This window comes from Talpa occidentalis, unplaced genomic scaffold, assembly GCF_014898055.3.
Source record: "Talpa occidentalis isolate TD23 unplaced genomic scaffold, MPIMG_talOcc4v2.1 talOcc4.16, whole genome shotgun sequence".
NCBI classification, from domain to species: domain Eukaryota; kingdom Metazoa; phylum Chordata; class Mammalia; order Eulipotyphla; family Talpidae; genus Talpa; species Talpa occidentalis.
In genome coordinates this window covers 4,907,058-4,926,892 of record NW_023601653.1, presented here as the reverse complement: position 1 = coordinate 4,926,892, position 19,835 = coordinate 4,907,058, and the positions used below count along the sequence as shown (strand labels likewise).

The window sequence follows — 19,835 nt, the reverse complement described above, 5'->3', positions numbered from 1 at the left end:
AAATGAATAGACCAACCTGGTGCCGACATCGTCTTCCCTGAGTGGGCAAGGCTGTTAGGGTTAGGTTCAGGGACACAGCACAGAAAACCCAGAAGAACAGCTCCACTGGAAATTTCTTTCTTCCATGACCCCACCACACCCCCACCCCCCACCCCTGAACTAGGCAGCCGGTGTCAGTACTGTGGCCCCTCCAGCCTGCTTCACTAATCTCGGCACTTGACTTTCACCTCGTGGCCAGGGACGCTGCTGCTTCGGCGCCGGACACCGTGTCTGGATTATAGCCCGCGGGCAGAGAAAGGGCTGAGGAGCACGCCTCCCCTCCAGCAGAGGGGCTTCTGGAAGAATGCCATTTTAGCTCAGGGGTCTGAGACACAGAGTGGGCCCCAAGGCCCTGGGAGGCGGCTCTGCTGCCTGGGACGAGAAGGGAGTGATGCAGGCAGCTCTTTCCCATGACTCCCCCAGTCGTCCGTGGAAACACAGCTGTTGGCAGCTGCCACACGCCACAAGCATGGGGCCCTCCAGTTTCCATCACCTAGTGGGGCTGCCCCTCCTCCCTGGCCACAACCTTTTCCCGTGCCCCAGGGAATCTAGAACACTGGGAGTTTGGGGGCCCCACAGACTGGGCTGGGCAGGCTGGAGTAGGGTCTGCACCCACACCCACAAGTAGACTCCCCTGCCTCCAGTGTGGGGCTAGGAATCCCAGGAGGATGAAAACCAGATTGCTCTAGAATCCCCTAGCAGAACCCAACACTTCTGGGCACCCCAGAAGGCAAGCAAGTGACCCAGTCAGTCAATCAACCAGTCAAAAGTTATTCCAACCAACCTCAACTAAGCTGTCACCCAGCTTCCACGTAGACACTTCCAGTGACAGGGAGCTCACTGCTTCCAGGGGCAAATGGGTTGAGTTGTAGATGGTGCATATGATGGTGCTTTAGGATGTTTTTTATGGGGTAGTACCCAAGTCATCACACAACCCCGCAGCTGAACCCCACAGCTGAACATTGGGGGTTAGAAGTCTCCTGGCCATCTTGGGTGCTGGCCAGAGAGGTCACTGGCCCCAGGTCACCCAGCTGCTAAGGGCTGAGCGGAGAGCAGACCTGAGGCCCGACTCTCAGCTGTGTTCCTTCTCAAGCCCACAGCCCATCAGGGAGCCCATCAGGGAGCCCATCAGGGAGCCCCTCAGGACCTCCTTCCCCCCCTGAGTGCCCCTCCCCGCCAGGCCTTCCCCATGGTACCTAGGCCCTGCTTCCCCCCGGGTGCCCCCAGGCTGGAGAGTCCTTCTCCCCTCACTGCATGGGCAGGCCCAGGGCTGGGACCTGGGACCAGTGGAGGGGGCTGCAGTGCCTGCCCACCCCCACAGGCCTCCCTGGGGTGGCCTGGCCCATGGGCACGTGCGTGTGACAGGCGCTCAGCCTCCAGCAAGCTGCGGGCAAGCCCTGCCAAGGCGGGAAGGGAAATTGCCGCGCGATGCCAACAGACAGACCTCCAGTGGGTTCGTTTGCTTTTGTTTTGTGGTTATTTTTTTGTACAACTTTAAATACGGAATATAAATAAATTTTACATTTAAAAAATAAAAGGAAAGCCCCCAAAAATATAATCACCAACTTTACAAACTGAAGGAAGCAGATCTGGGGGAGGCGAGGGGGAAAGTGCAGTGGAAGGTGGGCAGGGAGAAGGAGCGCAGGCCCCGCCCCTCGGGGGCTCTGGGGACCAGCTCCCTGTCTCCCCCACTCCCAGCCCATGAGCTGGTTTCCTGGGAGGAGCCACCGGAGGTGAAACGCAAAAGGATCAAGATGGGGAGATGTGCGGAGGGGGGAGCGAAGGTTGCCCCCTCCCTTGGAGACTTTCTCTTGGGTTTTCACACCTGCCTGGAAGGGGGCTGAGCTGAGGAATCAGGGAAGTGGGGTTCAGATGCCCCCTTTCCCCCTCGCTCTCGTTCAGCCCCTCCAAGCCAGGGGCTGGGTCGGGCACGGCCTGTCTACACGACATGGTGTGAGTTACCAAAAGGACCCCTTTCCTCAAGACACGTCACTCCATCTGCCAGAACTGCCATAAATATACAATTGGCCTTGCGTAGGGTGTGAGCAGCGCCCCCACATGCAGCCCCCCCATGTGCATACCGCACCCCCCTTAGGGCTGGGGTGGGCTGGACTAGGATGGGCAGGACCCTGGGTCCTGGACCCGGGTTCTCCGCCCTCTGGAGCGGTGGCTGGGGGTCCTCTGGGGCCTCACTGAGGGACTCCCCACGGGGGAAAAGGCTATCGGGCCAGGAGAAGAGGAAGATGCAGGGTGGCGGGGTGGAGGTAGAGAGATGAAACGGAGGAGGACGTGACAGGCGGGGGAGCAGGCGTCCAGGTCACCAGCTACACTGACCTCCAGGGCTCACTTCACCTCTGACCCATCTGGGGCACTTGGCTGTCGTGCTCTGGCCACACGCCCCGGCGTGGTCCACACCCCCCGAGACTGCACATGCATATGGTGCAAGGGAGCCATGGGGGGCAGAGGAGACGGGACAGGAGGTGACTGGGCCGGGCCCCGTGGGGAGGGTTTCCTCCAGTCTGTGCTCCCCACGCGCCCTGAGGCACAGGAGCACCAGGTACCCTGGGGCCTGCGCATCCCCTTGACAGCGGCCGGGGTCCCGGGACCAGGCAGGCCACGCCCAGAAGGCCGGGGCCACAGGAGCCTCTTCAGGCCAGTCCACAGCGCGTGGGCGCGGCCTGGGCGGGCAGCTGGGGGAGGCAGCCCTTCCCCCAAACAGCAACCCCATCGGTCTCTCTTGCGCTCTCGTTTCAGATGCTTGGGCCGGGGGAGTGACAGCGACGGAGTCCAGGTCCTTCATTTCCTTCGTGAGCTTCTGGGTAAGATGCTGGAGGCCGCCGAGGGGAGACTCCGCTGGCAGAGGGTGGACGACGCGTGAGGGGTGGGGGAAGCACCATTGGCCGTCCGAATCAGGCATCGAGACAGACGGACGAGGGGAACAATATTATCACTCCAAGGACCCCATGGGGGCGATACAGCAAATACCATATTAAATAACCCTGTGGGCCAAGCAGAGCGACATGGGGTCAGAGGCAGCCGGGCGGCTCCGTCCCAACCACGGCTCACCTCCCCGGGGCGGGAGCGGGGCTCGGCCACTGCCCCCCATTCTCTCAAGGGGACATGGCTGGGCTGGGGTTGCCAAGGCCCTCCCCCACCCCCGCCCGCCCCAGGGGAGAACGGGCTGCAGGAGGGGTGGGAAGAGGGAGGTGTGGAGCCTGGATTTTGTATAAGAAAATGCCCCCCAGCCCCTCCAGAGCCTAAGCCACAGCCAGGAAGAAGGAAACACAGGCTCCGGGCCCGTCTCCCTGCCAGGCCCTCACCTGCCCACACTCTCCAGCAGATGCCCCTAGGCTCCGAGGGTCTCCTTCAGTGCCTTCTTGTCATGCGTGTGCTTGAACTTCCGGTGCTTTCCCTTGGGGGGCCGGCGGACTCTCACTGTCCGAATGGTCACCCGAGTTTGGGGCGTCTTGGCTGCTTGAGAGAAGAAACAATCACATCAGATGGTGGACATCCTCTGGAGGAGGCCTGGGCACTCCACCAAGGCCCAGCACAGAGCTCCCCAGTCCTCTGATCCAAAGAAGGGACAGGAGGGACTCTGGGCCAGATCTCCTGGGTTCAAACCCCAACTCCACACTCACCACGAGTAGGGGCCTCACTGAACCCCTCTGTGCCTCAGTTTCCCCATCTGTAAAATGTCCACCTCATTGGACTTATAGGAGGAACAAACGACATGGTGCAGGCAAACACAGAGGGAGGAGGCTGACTATGACTTCGAGTGCTTTGTCATTACCCTGACATTACCCTGACTAGGATCTGCTGACCAATAAAAGCAGGCAGAGTGAGGACATGCCAATTCCAGCAGAAGCCTGAGCTTCCACTTTGGTGCTTTGGGAAGCCTGTATCACTAGAAGAGAAGTCTGGCTCCCCTGCTGGGGCCAGGGGAGGCCACGTGGGAAGGACAGCTGACGCGGTGAAAGTCCAGTAGAGCCGCCCAGCTGAGCCCCATCAGCACAGAGCGGGAGAGACCATAAATGGCTCTTGAGGGGCCTCCCTGGTGGAGCAAGGAGTTAAGTCTTAGCACTGTGGAGCTATCTGCAACCATTGCAGGACAGGTTTGATCCCCGGCCAGGGAGCTACCCACATGGTGCAGCAGACCTCTCCTGTATCGCCGGCTGCTCCCCTCAGCAGTGTATTCCAGTAGATCTGCCTGTTCTGTTCCCCACTCTGTCTCTGGTGAATCCTCTCACCCCCTGCACCTCTGGCCTGTACTCCAGCTCTTGTATGCATAAATAAATAAAATAAATCTTAAAAAAAAAAAAAATGGCCCTTGAACCTGGCCATCACATCCTTAAGCCACTGAGTTCAGAGTAGGAAGTGATCAGCTAAGACTCACTTTTTTTCTCAGGAAGAGGCAGAAGCCTCTTCCCCTGGGCTCCAGGTTAGACACCTGGCTGGTAGTGAAAGCTGAGCCAAGCTCCAGGTCTGAGAGCTCTCATCCTGAGAGCCTTCCAAGTTTTCCCAGGCCTGCCCATCCAGCTCTTTGAGGCCAGCACCTGTGCTCCTACCTCCCAAACACAAGCTCCAAGGAGGCAGTTACCCCACCTCTGCAAATGGCAAGCTAGGGACTCAGGGCGTCTAGGAGGACACCCAGAAGAGTCACAGAAGGGCCAGGGGTTTTCCACTCCAGAACTCTGGCCACTAGCACAACGCTGGGCTGGGCCAAGTCTGAGCAAGTTCAAGGTCACAGCTCAGAGCAGCAGCAGAGACTTGAGCCTGGGAGGTCTGCCACTGACCACCACATTACAGGGGCCACACCACCAAGCCTGGGCCTGTGGACAGCTGCAGGAGCAGAGGCAAAATACTGCAACTAAAATGACAAGACTTTGTTATTTACAAATGAATTTGTCACACATGCTCCCCCCGGAAGCTAGTTTGGGAGATGGCATGAGACAAAGGCATGTAAAAGAAGCCCATTTTAAACATAGACTATACTTTTTCATAAATAGAAAAACCAGCAGTGTTAACTCCATAAGTCATTTCCATGTCAATTTGAAGCTGCCAAATCACCAGCCTCCAGGGCCTCAGCTCAGCTCAGCAAACAGCTCATAAGTCGCCACCTCCTACAGGTCTGCCTGGATCAGCCTGTGCCGAGCAGCCCCCACCCCAATCTTGCTACTCTAGTCTCCCACTTTGTTGGTTTTTCTAAAAAAAGATTCATTTATTTATGCATACAAGAACTGGGGTACAGGCCAGAGGTGTGGGAGTTGAGAGGATTCACCAGAGACAGAGTGGGGAACAGAACAGGTGGATCTACTGAAATACACTGCTGAGGGGAGCAGCTGAGGAGTCAGGAGAGGTCTGCTGTGCCATGTGGGTAGCTCCCTGGCCGGCCAGGGTTCGAACTTGTGCCACAGAGGCTGCGGATAGCTTCACGGTGCTGTGCTTAACCCCTTGTGCCACTAGGGAGGCCCCTAGTCACCTACTTTGTTAAATGAGTGCATGAACTGGGAGGAACAAGGACCTGAACAAGAGAAGGAGCTAGGCTTGTGAAGAACTCGGAGAGGTGAATTTCAGCTGGATTGGCATGTGCAATGGCCCTGAGGTAGAAACCCAGTCACTCAAGGGGGGCAGTGTGGCTGGGGTACCAGAGAGGGAGACTAGCAACAAAGTCAGGGAGCTACGTCCTCACACAGGGCCTCACAGGCAGGAGAGGACCTTGGATTGTTCTCAGTGAGATGCATTCTACCAGGGTGCACCTGATCCAAATCCCTCCCAAGGAGCTACCACAGGAGAAGGCGGCTGCCCAGCTTAAAGAGTTCGGAGGCAGCCCTGGCTGGGCAGTTACCTCGCTGCTCCTGGGAACTCCCCGGACTTCGGGTCACGGGCCGTGCAGATGCCACCGTCTCACACTTGCATGCCAGGTGGTCCTCCAGGGTCACTGTGGCCTTCTTAAAGCTCGGCTTCTTCCGCACGATCTCAATTTTTCTCACCTGGAGGACAGAACCACCAAAGCACCTGCTTGAACCGCATGGTCAGGGGCCAGGGGAGCCGCTGGCCGGCTCTGCCCACCAGGGCGTCCCCAGCACTGATCTTTCCTCGAAAGCCCGCAGGGCAGCGGCAGGCAGGCGCTGCGGTCAGAACAATAGCAGGACCTTGCCCTCTGCCCCTCTTGTAGCTTTTCCATCAAAACAAGCCCTCCCGACCTGGCCTCTGACTGGGCCGCAGCCCCCCCAGGGTCCCCCAGAGAGGGAGAAAGGCATTTCCGGGTTGAGCGTGGTGTCCTCATTCCCGGAGCGCCAGCCAAGGTCAGGGGTTGTGGCAGAGGCGGGAGGTGGCTGTCTGGAAGGAAGTGGGGGAGGCTTTATCCAGGAGGGAGGCGGGAAGGGGAGGTCAGCTGTCAGGTGTCCGTCCACAAAGCTGGAGGCCTCGGGGACAGGAGACACCACGACGGTGGGCGGTGGGGTGGGGAGTACATCTGTCAGCTCGGGCACAGGAGCCCGGCCAGGGACGGGCGGTGGGCATGAGGAACACCCGCAGCTGACCAGTGGGGAGGGGAGCGCGGCCACCCAGGCCGATCATCTGGCAAGAGCAGGGCTCCCCAGCCCAGGCAGAGCCCCGGGTGTGCCCACCACCCAGCAGTCGGACCACTCTGAACTGGTGTGTGGGAAAGGCTGGCCGGGGGTGTAGAAACCTTGCCACGGGCATCAGGAGACAGCCAGACTCCTCCAGCCCTGTCCTCCCCGCCAGGATGGTTTCTACTCCAAATGTCCTTGAGAGGGTTAGACGCCCAATTTCCCCAGAAAAGAGGCAGCGTTTAGCACCGACTAGTTGTGTGGGGCAGCCCCTGCTCTGGTGCCCTCTGTGGCCTGGCGCTTCCCTACATCCTCCTTGTTAAAGCCACAGCTTGTGGGGGGGTGGGGTGGGGAGCAGGTGTCACAGAGCCAGGGGCGCCTCTCCAAGCCTCTCTCTGTGGGAGGAAGAAACCTAAAGGAACCTGAGCAGCTGCCCAGAACATTCTGAGTGTCCAGTGAATGTCTGGAGTCATGTCTCTTCAAGGGGCATTTTGGGGCCGTGCCCCTAGAAAGGAGGAGGCAGAGTCCCTACGTCATGCTCCATCCCCAGTGTTGCATGGGGGTCCATCTGTGGCCCCAGTTCCCGTGGCCTCCGTACACCTCTCTGAGAGCTGCAGTTCTCTGGACAGACCTCAGGGGTTTGCCAGCGATGCCTCCCAGCCCCAGGAAGCCTGGCCGGGGGACCCCCGCCCAGAAGGACTGTCCCTGCAGGGGCCCAGCACAGGGAGGGGCGCACCTGCACGTGCCGCAGCTGCACCTGGGTGGGGCGGCACTGCACGTTGCGGTTGTTGCAGCAGCCGGAGCAGCGCTGCACCTCCACACAGGGCGGCCACACCAGGAAGTTGGCGTTGGTGCGGTCTATGAGGCGCCGGGAGATCTCGAACACCTCGGTGCGGGTCTTGCACTCGGCGATCATGGCTGGCTCGGCCACAGTCGGGGCGCCTGGAGGGAAAGGGGCCCTCCGTCAGGAGGGTGGGCGGGCCCAGAGCCCCCCGCCTGGTAGGCAAGCCCAGTGGGCACCTCTGGGACTTTGGCCAGTGGCTGGTGGGCTCCAAGCCTCAGTTTCCCCGTGTGCGAAATGGGGATGAGATCTACACCCATAAACCTCTGTAAGGACCCGGTGAGATGATTCAGGGAGCTCTGGCCTGCTGCCAAATCAGTTTCCTTGCACCATTTTATTCTATGACTTGATACATTTGTGGCTTTGGCCTACACCCCTTCCTCATGCCTTATCTTGTAGCCACTTTTGCATTGCTTCATCTATGGTTACATGGTTGCTTCTTTCGAAGCCTTGGTTTCCTCCTTTGTGAGATGGAATAACAGCACTTATACCACCCTGGGTGATCTAAAAACAGTATGGGTGCAGCCAGGCCTGCAGCAAGCACACAATCAAAGTGGAGGCTACTGCCATTATTGACATGCGGAGAAATTGAGGCTCCCTGCTCAAATGCACAACTCAAATCGGGGAACACAGGCCACATGCCACTCCGGAAGTTCCCCAGCCACTGTCTACCATGCGCTGGGGACTGCAGGGGAGCAGAGAAGAGGTGGGCACTTGCCTCCCCTGGGCAGCCTTTCAGTCTCTGTCAGAGTAGGAGGTGGGCCCCAGTCTCTCCACACGCCCTTGTGCCAGGCTGCAGCCCATAACTCCAGTGGAGACACCCCCCAGGACGGCCTCAGGGTACAGCAAGAAGCGCTAATTGCGACCTCAGCCTAAGCCCTTGCTGGCTGTGGGTCCTTAGCGACTTCCTGGCCCTCTGCGGGCTCAGTTTCTAACTCTGTAAAATGGGGTGAAGAATATCTTCACTCCAGAGGTGAAGTAATGAGCAAATGAGTTTCAAACCACTCTATTTAGGAAACGGGGAGGGGCTGGGGTGGACGGGATGAGTCAGCTCCTCCATAGAGTGTATTTAAGGGTGGGTATATATTCTCTTAGCTCAACTCTGTCCTTAATGTGGGACAAACAGCTCCCCGGCCTCGGGCTGGCTGCTGCCCCCTCTCCAGCCCGGCCCTGTCCTTCCAGGGGCTGAGCTTCGGCCTTACCCAGGCTCCTCCTCCCTCGGGACAAGCTCTCCAGCTCGCCTCCAGGATGCAACCGGGTCAGGTTCAGATCCAGCTCCGCCCCGTCTTCATCTGTAAGAGAAGGTCTGGTCAGTGGCACCTTGGGGACTCCCGTGGGGGGATCTGGGGTAGGCAGAATTGCTTCATGACCCCGACACCCCACTCTAGAGCACAGACTCCCCTTCCAGCTCCTTGAAACCGCAGGGTCCCACCCCTGAGGAGGAGCCCATGAGGCAAACCCCAGGGTGGCCACTCAGAAGGTGGTGGGACCCTGACTTCTCCCGGCTCTCCCAGGCCTTCAATCCTTGTCAAAACTCTTCAGCCACATTTTTTGGACAGAACCCATGTCAATGGAGTTAAAAATAACCCTGCCCCTTTGCTACTGTAAGTGAACCCTCCTCGGCCTCCAGGGCAGGGCGAGGCCCGGGAGCTCTGAAGGCGGTTTCCAGTGCCCCTCCGCCCGCGTTCCCATAGGAAGTGCAGAATGGAGAACTTCCCAGAATCCCCAGGGGGGCCGGCAGGCCCTGGACACAGCCCCTCTGGAGCCCCAACAATGGCCGGTTGGGCGAGAGAGAAGGAGGGAAGGAGATGGGGATGAGGGCTGGAGGCAGAGAAAGGGGTGTAGAGGGCCCTCTGGGCTAGGGGGAGCCCTCACCCCGCATTATAGCTCCAGGTTCTCCCCATCTAGCTCCCCGCTCTCTCGCCCCCAGGTTCTCATCACGCCCCTCTCTCGGGCTCGCCCGCTGACCGGTTGCCCAGCCTCTGCCCCACGCAGCCCCACGTGCCTGAGGTCACCCTGCAGGGCCCTTCTCGGGCCTGGAGGGCCCTTCCTCATCATTGCTCCTTAGAGACACCCCTCTCTCTAAAGAGGGTGCTGGCAGCCACGGCGGGAGGCGACAGTGGGCCAGGGGACTTGGAGCTCCACCCCGGCTCAGGGCAGACCCTCGAGCTGTGTGATGGCTGAAGAGCAGCAGACAAACCGAGGGGTGTCGGGGACAAGCTCCCGGGCCCTGCGCGCCCTGCCTCGGCTCACCCTGCGCCCCCAGCTCGTGGCCAGCGACGGAGCCTCCCGCCGCAGGAGACTGTCCCGGCCCCGCCACGCGCCCAGCCTCGCGCCCAGCCCCGCGCCCAGCCCAGCGCCCGCCCGCGCCTCCCGCCGCCTTCCTTGCTTTCTCCCTGCATCTCCGGAACGTCCCTGGTGGGGAGGAGACGGGGAAGATGTGCTCTGTGGAAAGGTTAGGCTGGTTAGGAAAAAATAGCCACAGGGTTGCCTCGAAACAGGCCGACTATTGAAAACCCCGACCCCCACCCGGGGTGTGGAGGGGCTACCCGAGGGTGGGGAGAGGGCCTTGGAAAGCAACAGCAGAAAGAAAGGCTAAATTTGGAAGTTGCCCCATTGTGTTGGCCAGGGCTGGCCAGTCGGGCATGGGGGGGGGGTGTGGGAGACGGCGGGTGGGGGGCCTGGTGAACAATAGGTGGGCCCAGCTGGGGCCCCCTCCCGCCTGCCTCGCCTGCCTCACCAGCCCCCCGGCACAGACGGGTTTGAAAGGGCCCGGGAATGCTTTTGAGAGGGAGCCAGGGGCCCAACGGGGAGAGGAGACAAAGGCAGGAAATGCTGTCCCCCGTAGATAGCAGTCTGGGCAAGGATTACAAAGTGACAAAGAGACAAGACCCCAGAGGGAAGGGGAGCTGGGGGTGCAGGGAGGGGGGTGCTGACCAGGGCTCCAGGGAACAGGCCAGAGGTTAGAATAGAATGGAATTTGCTCTGAAGACAGCGTTTATAAATACATTCCCGACCCAGCCCGCCAGCCCCGCCACGTGTGTGCCACCAGGCACGTGCCCATTCGCCAAGCCTGCTCGCGGGCACGGGCAGGGCTGCCCGCTAGTCTGGGCCAGGTGTCCCGGGGAGACCTCACCGCCCGGGCCCTCCTCCAGAGCGCAGGGAGATGGCTGCTCTGGCACCTCCCGCCCTGGCTGGGTCCACACCTGGATGCGTTCTCTGCAGATGCCCTGGGCACCTTCTCCCCGCCCCCTCCTCCAGCACCCCACCCTCTGCACCAAGCCAGAGCCACATGTGGGTGCTTCTCCTGCCACGCCCCACATCCCAGGTAGCAACCCGCCCGCCTACTCTGTCCTGTCCTGCCCCGGACAGGCACGACCGAGTCCTCCCGGGCAGCCGTGGACTCTGGTTCTCTCGATGTCAAGGAAGAGGGGACACCCCCCAACCGGCTCCCAAGGTTCAGGGACAGCCAGAGAACTGGGGGAGTCAATTACCTACGGAGTGTCCATGCAGCAGGCGCTGGAGGTCATCGAAGGAGCGGATCGAGTGGTCACTCAGCATTTCGTAGAGCTCCTCGGGAATGGGATCCCCCTGCAGGCAGACACAGTGGGGGATGAAGTGAGCTGGGAGTGATGGCTCCCCGCAGGGGGGCGGAAATGACTGGTCAGTCTCCACCTAGCCTACCCCCGCAGCTCAGGCTGGGCAGACCCTCACTGCCCCCCCCAGGGAGCCCGGGTTGCTTTAACTGACACTTGGTGATGTCCATCTGTCTCCTTCATCACCAGGCATGTGCTGGAGGCCCCAACAATCCAATGTCCCTCTCAGCCCCCCCACACCTGACAGCTAGGACAGCCAGCGTTTGTCACAGGACATCCGAGTGCCCCCATTTTACAGATGAGAAAACAGGCTCGAATACAAGACGCCCTCAGTCCGAGTCCAGCGGCAGCAGAACCTGCCTTCAAACCGAGTCTTCCCACGAGTGTGGTGCCCAAGGCTGGGAGGCCCCACGCACTCACAGGATCTCTTCAGTCTCTCATTCAGAGGAGAGGGGGGATCTTCAGAACCAGCCCGGCCGGGGAACCTGAGAGACTACCATCCACCATGCCTAACCAAACCCTATTTTTAGAGCCCCTCTGGCCTGTTACCAAAAACACTCGCGATGTAACACACACTTCAACAGGCTCTGCGCAGAGCCGGGTTTCCTCCAGGGAAACCACAGGCCCCACAATGACATGAGAGCAGCTTGATAGGAAGGTCACAGGCCACACCCCCCGTGGTGTGAGGAGCCCCTGAGGTTGGTACCAGGGGCCTGAGAGCAAGGTGAGGGAGGGGGGTGCTGAGCAGCACCACCTGGACAGTGTCTGGGGCAAAGAAAATGCGTCAGATGCTGCCTCATGGGAGAAGGCTCAGACCCTGACGGCACACCCCACAGGACGGCACAGTCTTTGGAAGGAGCTCTGGACAGGTCATCCGCAGACCTGCCCTCTTACCGTTGAACTTGGCCTAAACCACCGTGGGCCTCAGTTTCCTCAGTTAAGAGGGGAGCAGCTCCTCCCTGGCAGGTTCCCTGACCACTCCTGGTACCTGAATTCTGAGGGTCCTCAGAGGCTGCCTCATGCCTCGGCAGGGGAGGACAGGTCATCCTGGTTGGAAGCCTGGTGATAGCTCAGTGTGCAGCTAGCCTTCCCCACTCTTGGGCGGATGTCTAGAAATGCCTAGAAACACCTCCTCCAGGGGTCGGTCCATCCTGCCTGCCTCTGGCCATCCTCAGGCACAACAGCTTTACCAACAAATTGCTTGAAACCCCCGAGCTCAGTTTCCTCCTTCGAACGTGGAGTTTAAAGCCCTCCCTATGTCGGGGGCTGTCGAGAGTTCGAGCAAGGAGAGGGTGGGGCCTAGCAGTAAGCCTGGCTGGGAGCGGGTTTCTGCTTCAGGGGCTGCCAGTATGGGGCGGAGAAGGGGCATCTTGGCTCTGCCCGCCTGTGCCAGGGGAGAGGCCACACCTTTGGTGTGTGTCCAAATGGGACCCATGCCCCAAGTTGGTGGAAGATGGGAGGCTGGTCTCAGCTAAGCCCAGAACTGGCAGTCCAGAGAGTGCACTGCTGCCGACTGCGCCACGCCCTCAGGCTGGCCCCTCTGGCCCCGCTCTGCTGCAAGGGACGGAAGAGGAGCACTTGGTTCAATATTGAGTCGCCTGGGGGTGGCAGGAGAAGCAGCAGAGGGAAACCAAGGGCAGGGGTGCCCAGCCAGGTCCCCCAGGCTGCTTGTGGAGTAATGATTCAATTAAGTCCCCAGGAGACGGGCCCCAAGACTGGGTGCCAAATGGCACTTCCTGCTCCTGCCAAGACCTCCTCGCCCACTGGAGTGCTGCCTGCAGCTCCGAGCTGTGGCGGAGCAGCCGACCCCACTCAGCCTCCGTGGGCGGCCACGACCTGGCCCACAAGGCAAAGGACGACAGAGGCAGGTCTGCCAAAGGCGAGTGGGGAAGAGCCTAGGACAGAGGCAGGAGCGGGGAGAGGCACACAGCAGGTGCCAAATAAGTACTGCTACAAGGCATGGGGATGCCCGTTCTTCCTGGGGGTCTCTCCAATGGGATTCTCCCAACTGCTCCCCCAGGAAAACCATATTCCCTCTTATCCCCCCCCAAGCAAATTGCCTCCTAAGGAGTCCACTTTGTTCTAAGCAGGGAGGCCATTCCTGCCCCTACTTCTGGTGATGTGGCCACTGGAAGACCAGGCCTCATTAAGAGGAGTTGATAACAGTACCACAGCTCACTTGTATTAAATGCCAAGTGCTGTACCAGGGACCGGTCCTGGGAGGAAGGCGTTTATCTTCACCCCCATCCCTCCCAGATGAGGAAACTGAGGCTTGCGGTAAGGAAATGGCTACAATCTACATGACCTGGAAGTGGCAGGACCAGGCCCTCCCAGGCACCCATCTTCCAGCCCACCTGCTGCTCCTGTTCAGAGGCCTCTGGCCCTCAGCATCCCCTGCAACCCAGCAGCTCCCTCCTCCTCCGAAGCACGCCACAGCTTCTCAGGCAGGGCGGGTGGGCCTCCGGCGGACACTGGCCACACCTGGGGCACTTTGGTGGTCACAACTGGAGGACGGTTACTAGCGTCTAGGACGTGGAGACCAGTAATGCTGCACGTCCAGCCAGGCCTGGGCAGCCTTCCACCTAGAGGCACACCCGCCCCGCAGTGTCACTAGAGCAGAGGTGGAGAGTCTGTCGTACGAGAAAGAGCCGGGCTCAGGCGCCAAGGAAGCTGGTTCTGAGAAAGTTGTTCTTTTTTTTTTTTTTTTTAATCTTTTAGTATCTTTTAAGTGGGGCTACTGGAGGACCACTGAGTGAGTGGAGGGGTCCTCATTCACTCCTTCAGCAGCCAGCAGCAGGCCCACCCGCGCCCAGCAGGGCTGGGCACTTTCGAGGCTGACAGTGGTGGTGGAGAGGTGCTTGCCCACAAGGAGTGCAGGTTTTGCATCATCCCCTGAGCTGGGCCACCGAAAGTGACACCCCAGGCCCACACTGGCACTGCCTGGGAGCTTGTGGGCTGGCGGGTGCCTTCCAGGCCGAGGGTGGGTGAGGAGTCAGTCAGCTCTGCTTGGGGTCCCGGCTCCTCTGGGAGGACCAGCAGCCCAGAGTGAGGTTCTCTTGGAACCAGGTTCTAGAAGCACCTGTGGGCAGTGCTCCTCGAAGATGGGAAAGAAGGCCTGGCATCCTGATGAAGCTGCCCCAGATCTCAAGCCGGGGGTTCCTAGCAGGAGGAGGGCGTGGCGAGAAGGCAGTTGGGGCAAAGCCAGCCACAGGAGCCAAGGCAAACAGCCTCCTCCCTACCCTACCCCACCCCCAGCGCCAGCTGCAGAAGGTAGGAAGGGCAGGAGCATGAGGCCAGGTGAATTACCTGCTCCCTACCAGCCTGCTAGATCAAAGGCGCTCGGACCCCACCCTCCACCCGGGCCCCAGCGCGCGCACACAAACACACACTCCCCAGCCTGCCTGCCTTTCAGCTGAGGGCGACGGCAGGGCTCAGTCCAAGCAGCCGGGGCGTTGTCTGTGGCTGGCAGGGGGAGAAGTTGACAAGGCTTCTGAGTGCCTGCCTGCCTGCTAGTCTCAGGCCTGATTTCGAGCTGATGCCAAAGCCAAGCCCTTTGAAGAAGCCTTCTCTGGGCAGACCACAGAAGCCATTTAGAACCAGCCTTTCCCACCTAGCACAGCCCTTCCGATGGCCCCTGGGACTCTCCTACCCCGCACCTCACGTTAGCCCGGCTTCCCACTGGCCTGTCCACCACCCACTCCCTTGAGCCAGAAAACCAAACCGTGAGGGTAGAAAATAGGCCCGGCAGCCATTGTAATTATTGCCCCCCACCACCACCCCCAGGCCTCCACCTCCCATTCCCAGCAAGGGGGGGTCAGGGGAAAAGAGAACAGACAGAAATCTGTATTTTCAAAAGACCAGTTAATCCTGTTGCTCTCAGGAAACTGAGCTAATTCAGCTTTCTCATTTTTTTTTAGGCGGTGGAAACTGAGGCCCAGCTAATAGAGCCACAGAACCTTTGCAATTTTCTGATTTTCCTTCTGTCCCACCCCCCTCTGTCCTGTTCAAATCCCCCCCCCCAACGGAAAAGAAAGACATGCTTATCATTAAGATGGGGCTGGGGGCCTCCAAAGAGGCCTGCCTGCTTGGGGGCCAACGTGGCCACGGCGGCCACCCCAGGCGAGGACTAACCGAGGCCGTGTTTATGAAGCACTTAGCAAGCACTAGACATGTCTGGTCCTTCCCTCCCCCCACCAGGATTCACTGTCCTTTCTACAAATATTTACAGATCATCCACCGTGGGAGACAGTGGTGACTGAGACAAAGGCTCTCCAGTGGAGTTTACGCGCTGATGAGGGAAAACAGACAGTAAACCAGAAAACGAAAATAGTTGATCCAGAAGGGGCATTTCAATGGGGGGAGGGGAGTCAAGGGAAGACTGAGATGGACTGGTGAGGGCCATGGCCAGTACTTCCTTAACGTTCCTGCTGAGTCCACTGCTCTCGCACCCCACGCACCCCTATATGCACCCCACACACCCCACACACCACTCGTGCTCCACACGTACACCCCATACACCACATATCCCCCGCTCCACACATACCCCACACCATATATACCACAACACACACACACACACACACGCACATCCCTAGGTCTTGCACCAGAGCATCCCATTTCTGTTTGATCCTAACCTTGCACACACTCTTCCAGGCCTGAGAGTCCTCCCACCACCTGACACCATTAGCAAACCAGGAGAAAGTTGCCTGGTAAGGGCTGTGGGGTGCTGAGGCTGGAGGCCTTGCCTGTCAGGAGGATCCCCAGTCCTGGAAGCCAGCTCAGCTGACAGAGGTGGGACCTCACAGGCCTTGCAGACCCTGCACATCACCCACCGCAGTGCTCCCATCCTTCCCTCCCGCCTGCCGAGGCCTCCACCTGCACTCAGTGGCGCACGCCTGTGCCCTGGCCAGCCCGGGGCCGCCCCACCAGCCAGCTTCCCCAGATTCTCCCTTCCTGGACTAGCCCCAAATCATGTCTTCCCAGCTAAGGCTCACGCAGGCTTCACAGGAAAGCGCTGGGCACTGCAGGACACCGCACAATTGCAGCTCCAGAGGCTGGCGTGTATTTAGGGTGTGGTGAGCAAAGCCAAGAAAGCACCAGCCTCTGTGCCACGGACTCCCCCAAACACACACCACGGAGTGGTGGGGAAGGAGAAGAGGTGCTGATCAGGCTGGAAGTGGTGGGGCAGCCCCAGAAAGCCTGATCCAGTCGCCAGGAGCCTCTGCAGAGCACACGGGGGTCAGCACAGAGGATGTGCAGGCAGGAGCCAGCGCCCCTCACCCGCCGCCAGCCCTCCACCCTGGAGGCTCCAGCCGGGGACTGTTGGAGGGAGAGATGCTCTGGACATCACAGCTGCCCCCCATCACATCAACACCATTTTCGGTCACACTGGCCTGGGGGGTAAAAAACCACTTAGGAGAGGGCACCCTGGGCTGACAGCACCTGGCAGAAAAAAAGTGGGTGCTGTGAAGCCCCTAGAGGACGGCTCCTGTTTCCCCTTCTCAGAGGACCCGGGAAGAAAATGGGGTCACCGCAATGGTGAGGTTCCCGGGCCGCCGTGGGCCCACCTGTTGCGCGGGGGTGGCATCTGGCGGGTGTGCAGGGGCCGTGCTGCCCGTGCGTGCGTGCACACGTGCTCAGCCGCGTGTGCGGGGCCGGCGTGCGTCCGAGTGCGGTGCGCGCGCGTGTGGCCCCGCGTGTGCTCGGGCGTGGCGCGGCGGGCGCGCGACCCGGCCGCGGTGGTGCGTGCCCGGCGCTCTGCGTGCCCGCGGGAGCGCAGCTTCGCCGCCGGCCGAGCGTGTGCACGCGAGGGGTGAGTGCGGGCCGGGGCCGGCGGGGTGGGCTGCGAGAGCAGCGGCGGGGCGCGCCTCCCAGGACGCCCCGGCCCCGGCCCAGCCCCGCGGCGGGGCGAGGCGAGGCGAGGCGGCAGCTGGGGCGCCGGCACCCCCTCCCCGGCAGCCGGCGGCGGCCCGGGGCTGCGGGAGCGCGGAGGGGCCTCGGGAGGGGCCCGCGGGCGGCCGGGCCGAGCCCCCAGCCTCCTCCCGGGCGCGGGCCGCGGGGTGGCCGCGGAAGGGCGGGCCCCGGGGCGGGAGGCCGGCGGCCCTCGAGGAGCCCCGAGAACAAAAGGCGACGCCGACGGCCCCGCCGCGGTCAAAACAACCTGCGCGGCGGCGGCCCCAGGCCCGGCGGGGCGCGGAGCCCGGCGCCTTAACCCCTTCGCCGCCGCCCGCCCGCGCCTTGCGGCGGCCCGAGCCCGGCCGACCCTCCCGGGGCCGGGACCCCGCGTCCCCGCGGCCGCGCCCCTCCCCGCGCGCGCCGCCGCCCGCCCCGCCCGCCCCGCCCCTTCGCACCTGGATTCCGGGCGGACCTGCCGGCCCGCGGCCGCGCGAGGCGGGGAGGGACGCGGGCCTGATCCGACCGGATCGTCCCCGCAGACGCTCCCGTACCCCCCCCCCGCGGCTGGGCTCCGCCGGCTGCGCGCCCCGCGCCCCCGAGCGGGGAGAGGCGCCTCCTCGCGCGGGGCGCGGCGCAGGTACGGGGCCTGGGGCGCGCCGCGCCGGGGCTGGATTCCTCAGGAGCCCCTCCTCCCCGAACCTGAGCTCCCGAACCTGTCTCCCCGCGGCCCCCCCGCCCCGCCCCGGGGCCTGAGAGCCCCGCCGCCCCGGGCAGGACATGCCCCGCGGGGCCCGAGGGCGCCCGCCCCGGCCGGAGCTGGAGCCTGGGGGGGGCGCAGCCCCCCGCGGGAGGCTGGCGGGGCCGCCGCCGGCTCGCGAGCCCGCACCCCGCGGTCCAGGGAGAACCTCAGCTGGAGCCTCGGTGGGGTCGGGAAGGCGCCTGCCTTCTGCGCCCTCGGCGCCGCCAGCCCCGCGCCCTCCGGCCGGGCGGGGGTCGCTTCCCCGGGCCCTGGGGGGGGGGCGCCGGGCCCCACGCCCGCCCCCGCCGCTCGGAGGCTCGGGATCCCGCGGGAGAGAAGCCCCGCCGTCCCCTCCCTCCAGCGCCCGGCACCGCCCGAGCCTCCGTCCGGCCCCGGAGGTCATCCGGTGCCCGCGGCCGGGCGCGCGGGGTGCCCAGGGGCCGAAGTTCACCGCGGCGAGGAGGGGCGCCGGGGGGCGGGGGCCGGGAATGCCGCGGGGCGGCCCAGGCGCGGTCGCAACTCACCTCGGCGCTGGCCAGACGCAGGTAGCAGCAGAGCGGCAGGAAGAGCGCCCAGCAGCGATTCATGCCGACTCCCGGCCCGGCCCCGCGGGGCCCCGGACGCGTGGACCGAGCGCGCAGCCCCCGCGGCCAGGGTGGGGGGCGGGGGCTGGGGGGGGAGCGGGGCTCGGCTCGGGGCCGCGGCGCTCAGGCGCTCAGGCCGCTGCAGCCGCCGCCGCGGCTCTCCCGCATGGCCCCCGGGCGCAGCCGCCCCCGGCCCCGGCTCCGTCGCTGGGGGGCTGCGGAGGGCCTGGGCGCAGGACCCGGGTCCGAGGCCGCTACCTGGGCGGATCCCGAGCCCGAGCGAGCATCCACGGCCGGGGGGCTGCGTCGCGAGCCAGCCGAGGCGTCTAGCCGTGTGGGGGCGCCCCGGGGACTCCAACCTCCGAGAGGAGCGAGAACGCGGCGGTCGCTGGCTCGTCCTCCCGCGCCGGCTGCGGGCGCTTCCCTCTGCCCGCCGGCTCAGCTTTTTTGCAACATTTCCCGGAAAGGTCCGCGGAGTCGGGAGGCGCAGAGCCGCGCGCCTCGATGTCACCGTCTCCCCCAAAAAACTTTTTCCGAAGTTGGCGTGGCGGGGCCGGCCCGAGCGCCGGGGCGGGGAGCGGGGCAAACTCGCGCCCGGGCCGGGCGGGGGGCGCGGCGCGTGTGCGCCCTGGCGCGGGGCCCGGGCGGCGGGCACGGCTGCTCGGCGCGCGCGGCGTGCCCGCTGCGCCCTGGGCCGGCCCGGCGGACAGGTGGCCGCGCCGCGGGCCCGTCGGGTCGTCGGGTCGTCCGGCCGCCGGCTCGCGGCCCCGGGCGTCCTCTGCGGCTGCGGCTGCTCCGGCTTCCTCTTCGCCGCGAGCCCGGCGGGTGGGCTTTTCCCCCTTTTTGCGCGCGTGTGTCTGTGTGCGCGCAAAATCTCTCTGTCGGGGATGAAAGAAGGGCGCTGGCGGCCGCCGGGGAGCCCTCGGGCAGCGGCGGGGGAGGCTGCGGGCGCGCGGGGAGGCAGGCGGGCTGCTCCCGGCGGCAGGAGGAGAAGTTGCCACCCTTTCAGCTGTTCCGGCCTTTATAAAGGAGAAACGAAGGTGGGTGGAGACAGCCTTTCCTCTTCTGGCCGGGAGTCAGCACCGGGAGGGAGGGGTGGGCGGTGGGGGCACGCGGAGGGCCCGAGGCAGGGCGGGGCGCCCAGGGGGTCTCCGAGACGCGCTCAGCCCCGGTGTCCAGGACCTGACCCCAGGGAAGGGAGAATTAGGGGCAACCAGCCGCCCCGCCCCTCAGACGTTGACCGTGGCCTGGTTTCTAGCCCACGTGGTTGGAGGGCGGGGGGATGGATCCAGGGCCGGGCGTCGGAGCCCACCTGCAGAACCTGCCTTTGCACCCTGGGAACCGCCGGCTGCTGGGGGACTCGGCCTCTCTCTGCAGCTCGGCTCTGATTCTGCCCAGAGGCTGAGCAGATGGGTCACCTTGGGCAAGTCACTTCCTTTCTGTGGTCCTCTAAGCGGAGTAGCAAGATTGTGAGGATGTCATGCCAGAAAAGGCAGAAAGCGCCCAGCCTCACGCCAACCACAAGGGGATCGCACAGAACCCCACAGCAGGTCCATTCAGCCGCAGACC

General features: G+C 62.9%; 1 protein-coding gene across 2 annotated transcripts; it reads right to left on the bottom strand.

The window, feature by feature from the left end:
- Window positions 1-1,455: 1,455 nt before the first annotated feature.
- On the bottom strand, window positions 1,456-18,836 carry PDGFB (platelet derived growth factor subunit B). 2 transcript variants are annotated; one of them, XM_037513538.2, is made up of 7 exons: window positions 18,207-18,836; window positions 10,947-11,043; window positions 8,655-8,744; window positions 7,348-7,553; window positions 5,885-6,029; window positions 3,360-3,510; window positions 1,456-3,038 (listed from the first exon to the last, which is right to left on the bottom strand). In XM_037513538.2, the coding sequence occupies exons 1-6, from the start codon at window positions 18,267-18,269 to the stop codon at window positions 3,386-3,388; spliced, it is 726 nt and encodes a 241-aa protein (XP_037369435.1). In that variant the 5' UTR covers window positions 18,270-18,836; the 3' UTR covers window positions 1,456-3,038; window positions 3,360-3,385. The 2 variants fall into 2 exon arrangements, with proteins under 2 accessions (XP_037369435.1, XP_037369434.1); XM_037513537.2 differs by having other exon boundaries at window positions 3,360-3,513; window positions 18,207-18,287.
- Between the last annotated feature and the right edge of the window lie 999 nt (window positions 18,837-19,835).

Coding starts and splice junctions, on each gene's coding strand:
- PDGFB (XM_037513537.2), bottom strand. CDS start 18,269: ATGAATCGCTGCTGGGCGCTCTTCCTGCCGCTCTGCTGCTACCTGCGT. Junction 11,044..18,206: donor TGCGTCTGGCCAGCGCCGAG/GTGAGTTGCGAC, acceptor GTCTGCCTGCAG/GGGGATCCCATTCCCGAGGA. Junction 8,745..10,946: donor GCTGCATGGACACTCCGTAG/GTAATTGACTCC, acceptor CTTCTCTTACAG/ATGAAGACGGGGCGGAGCTG.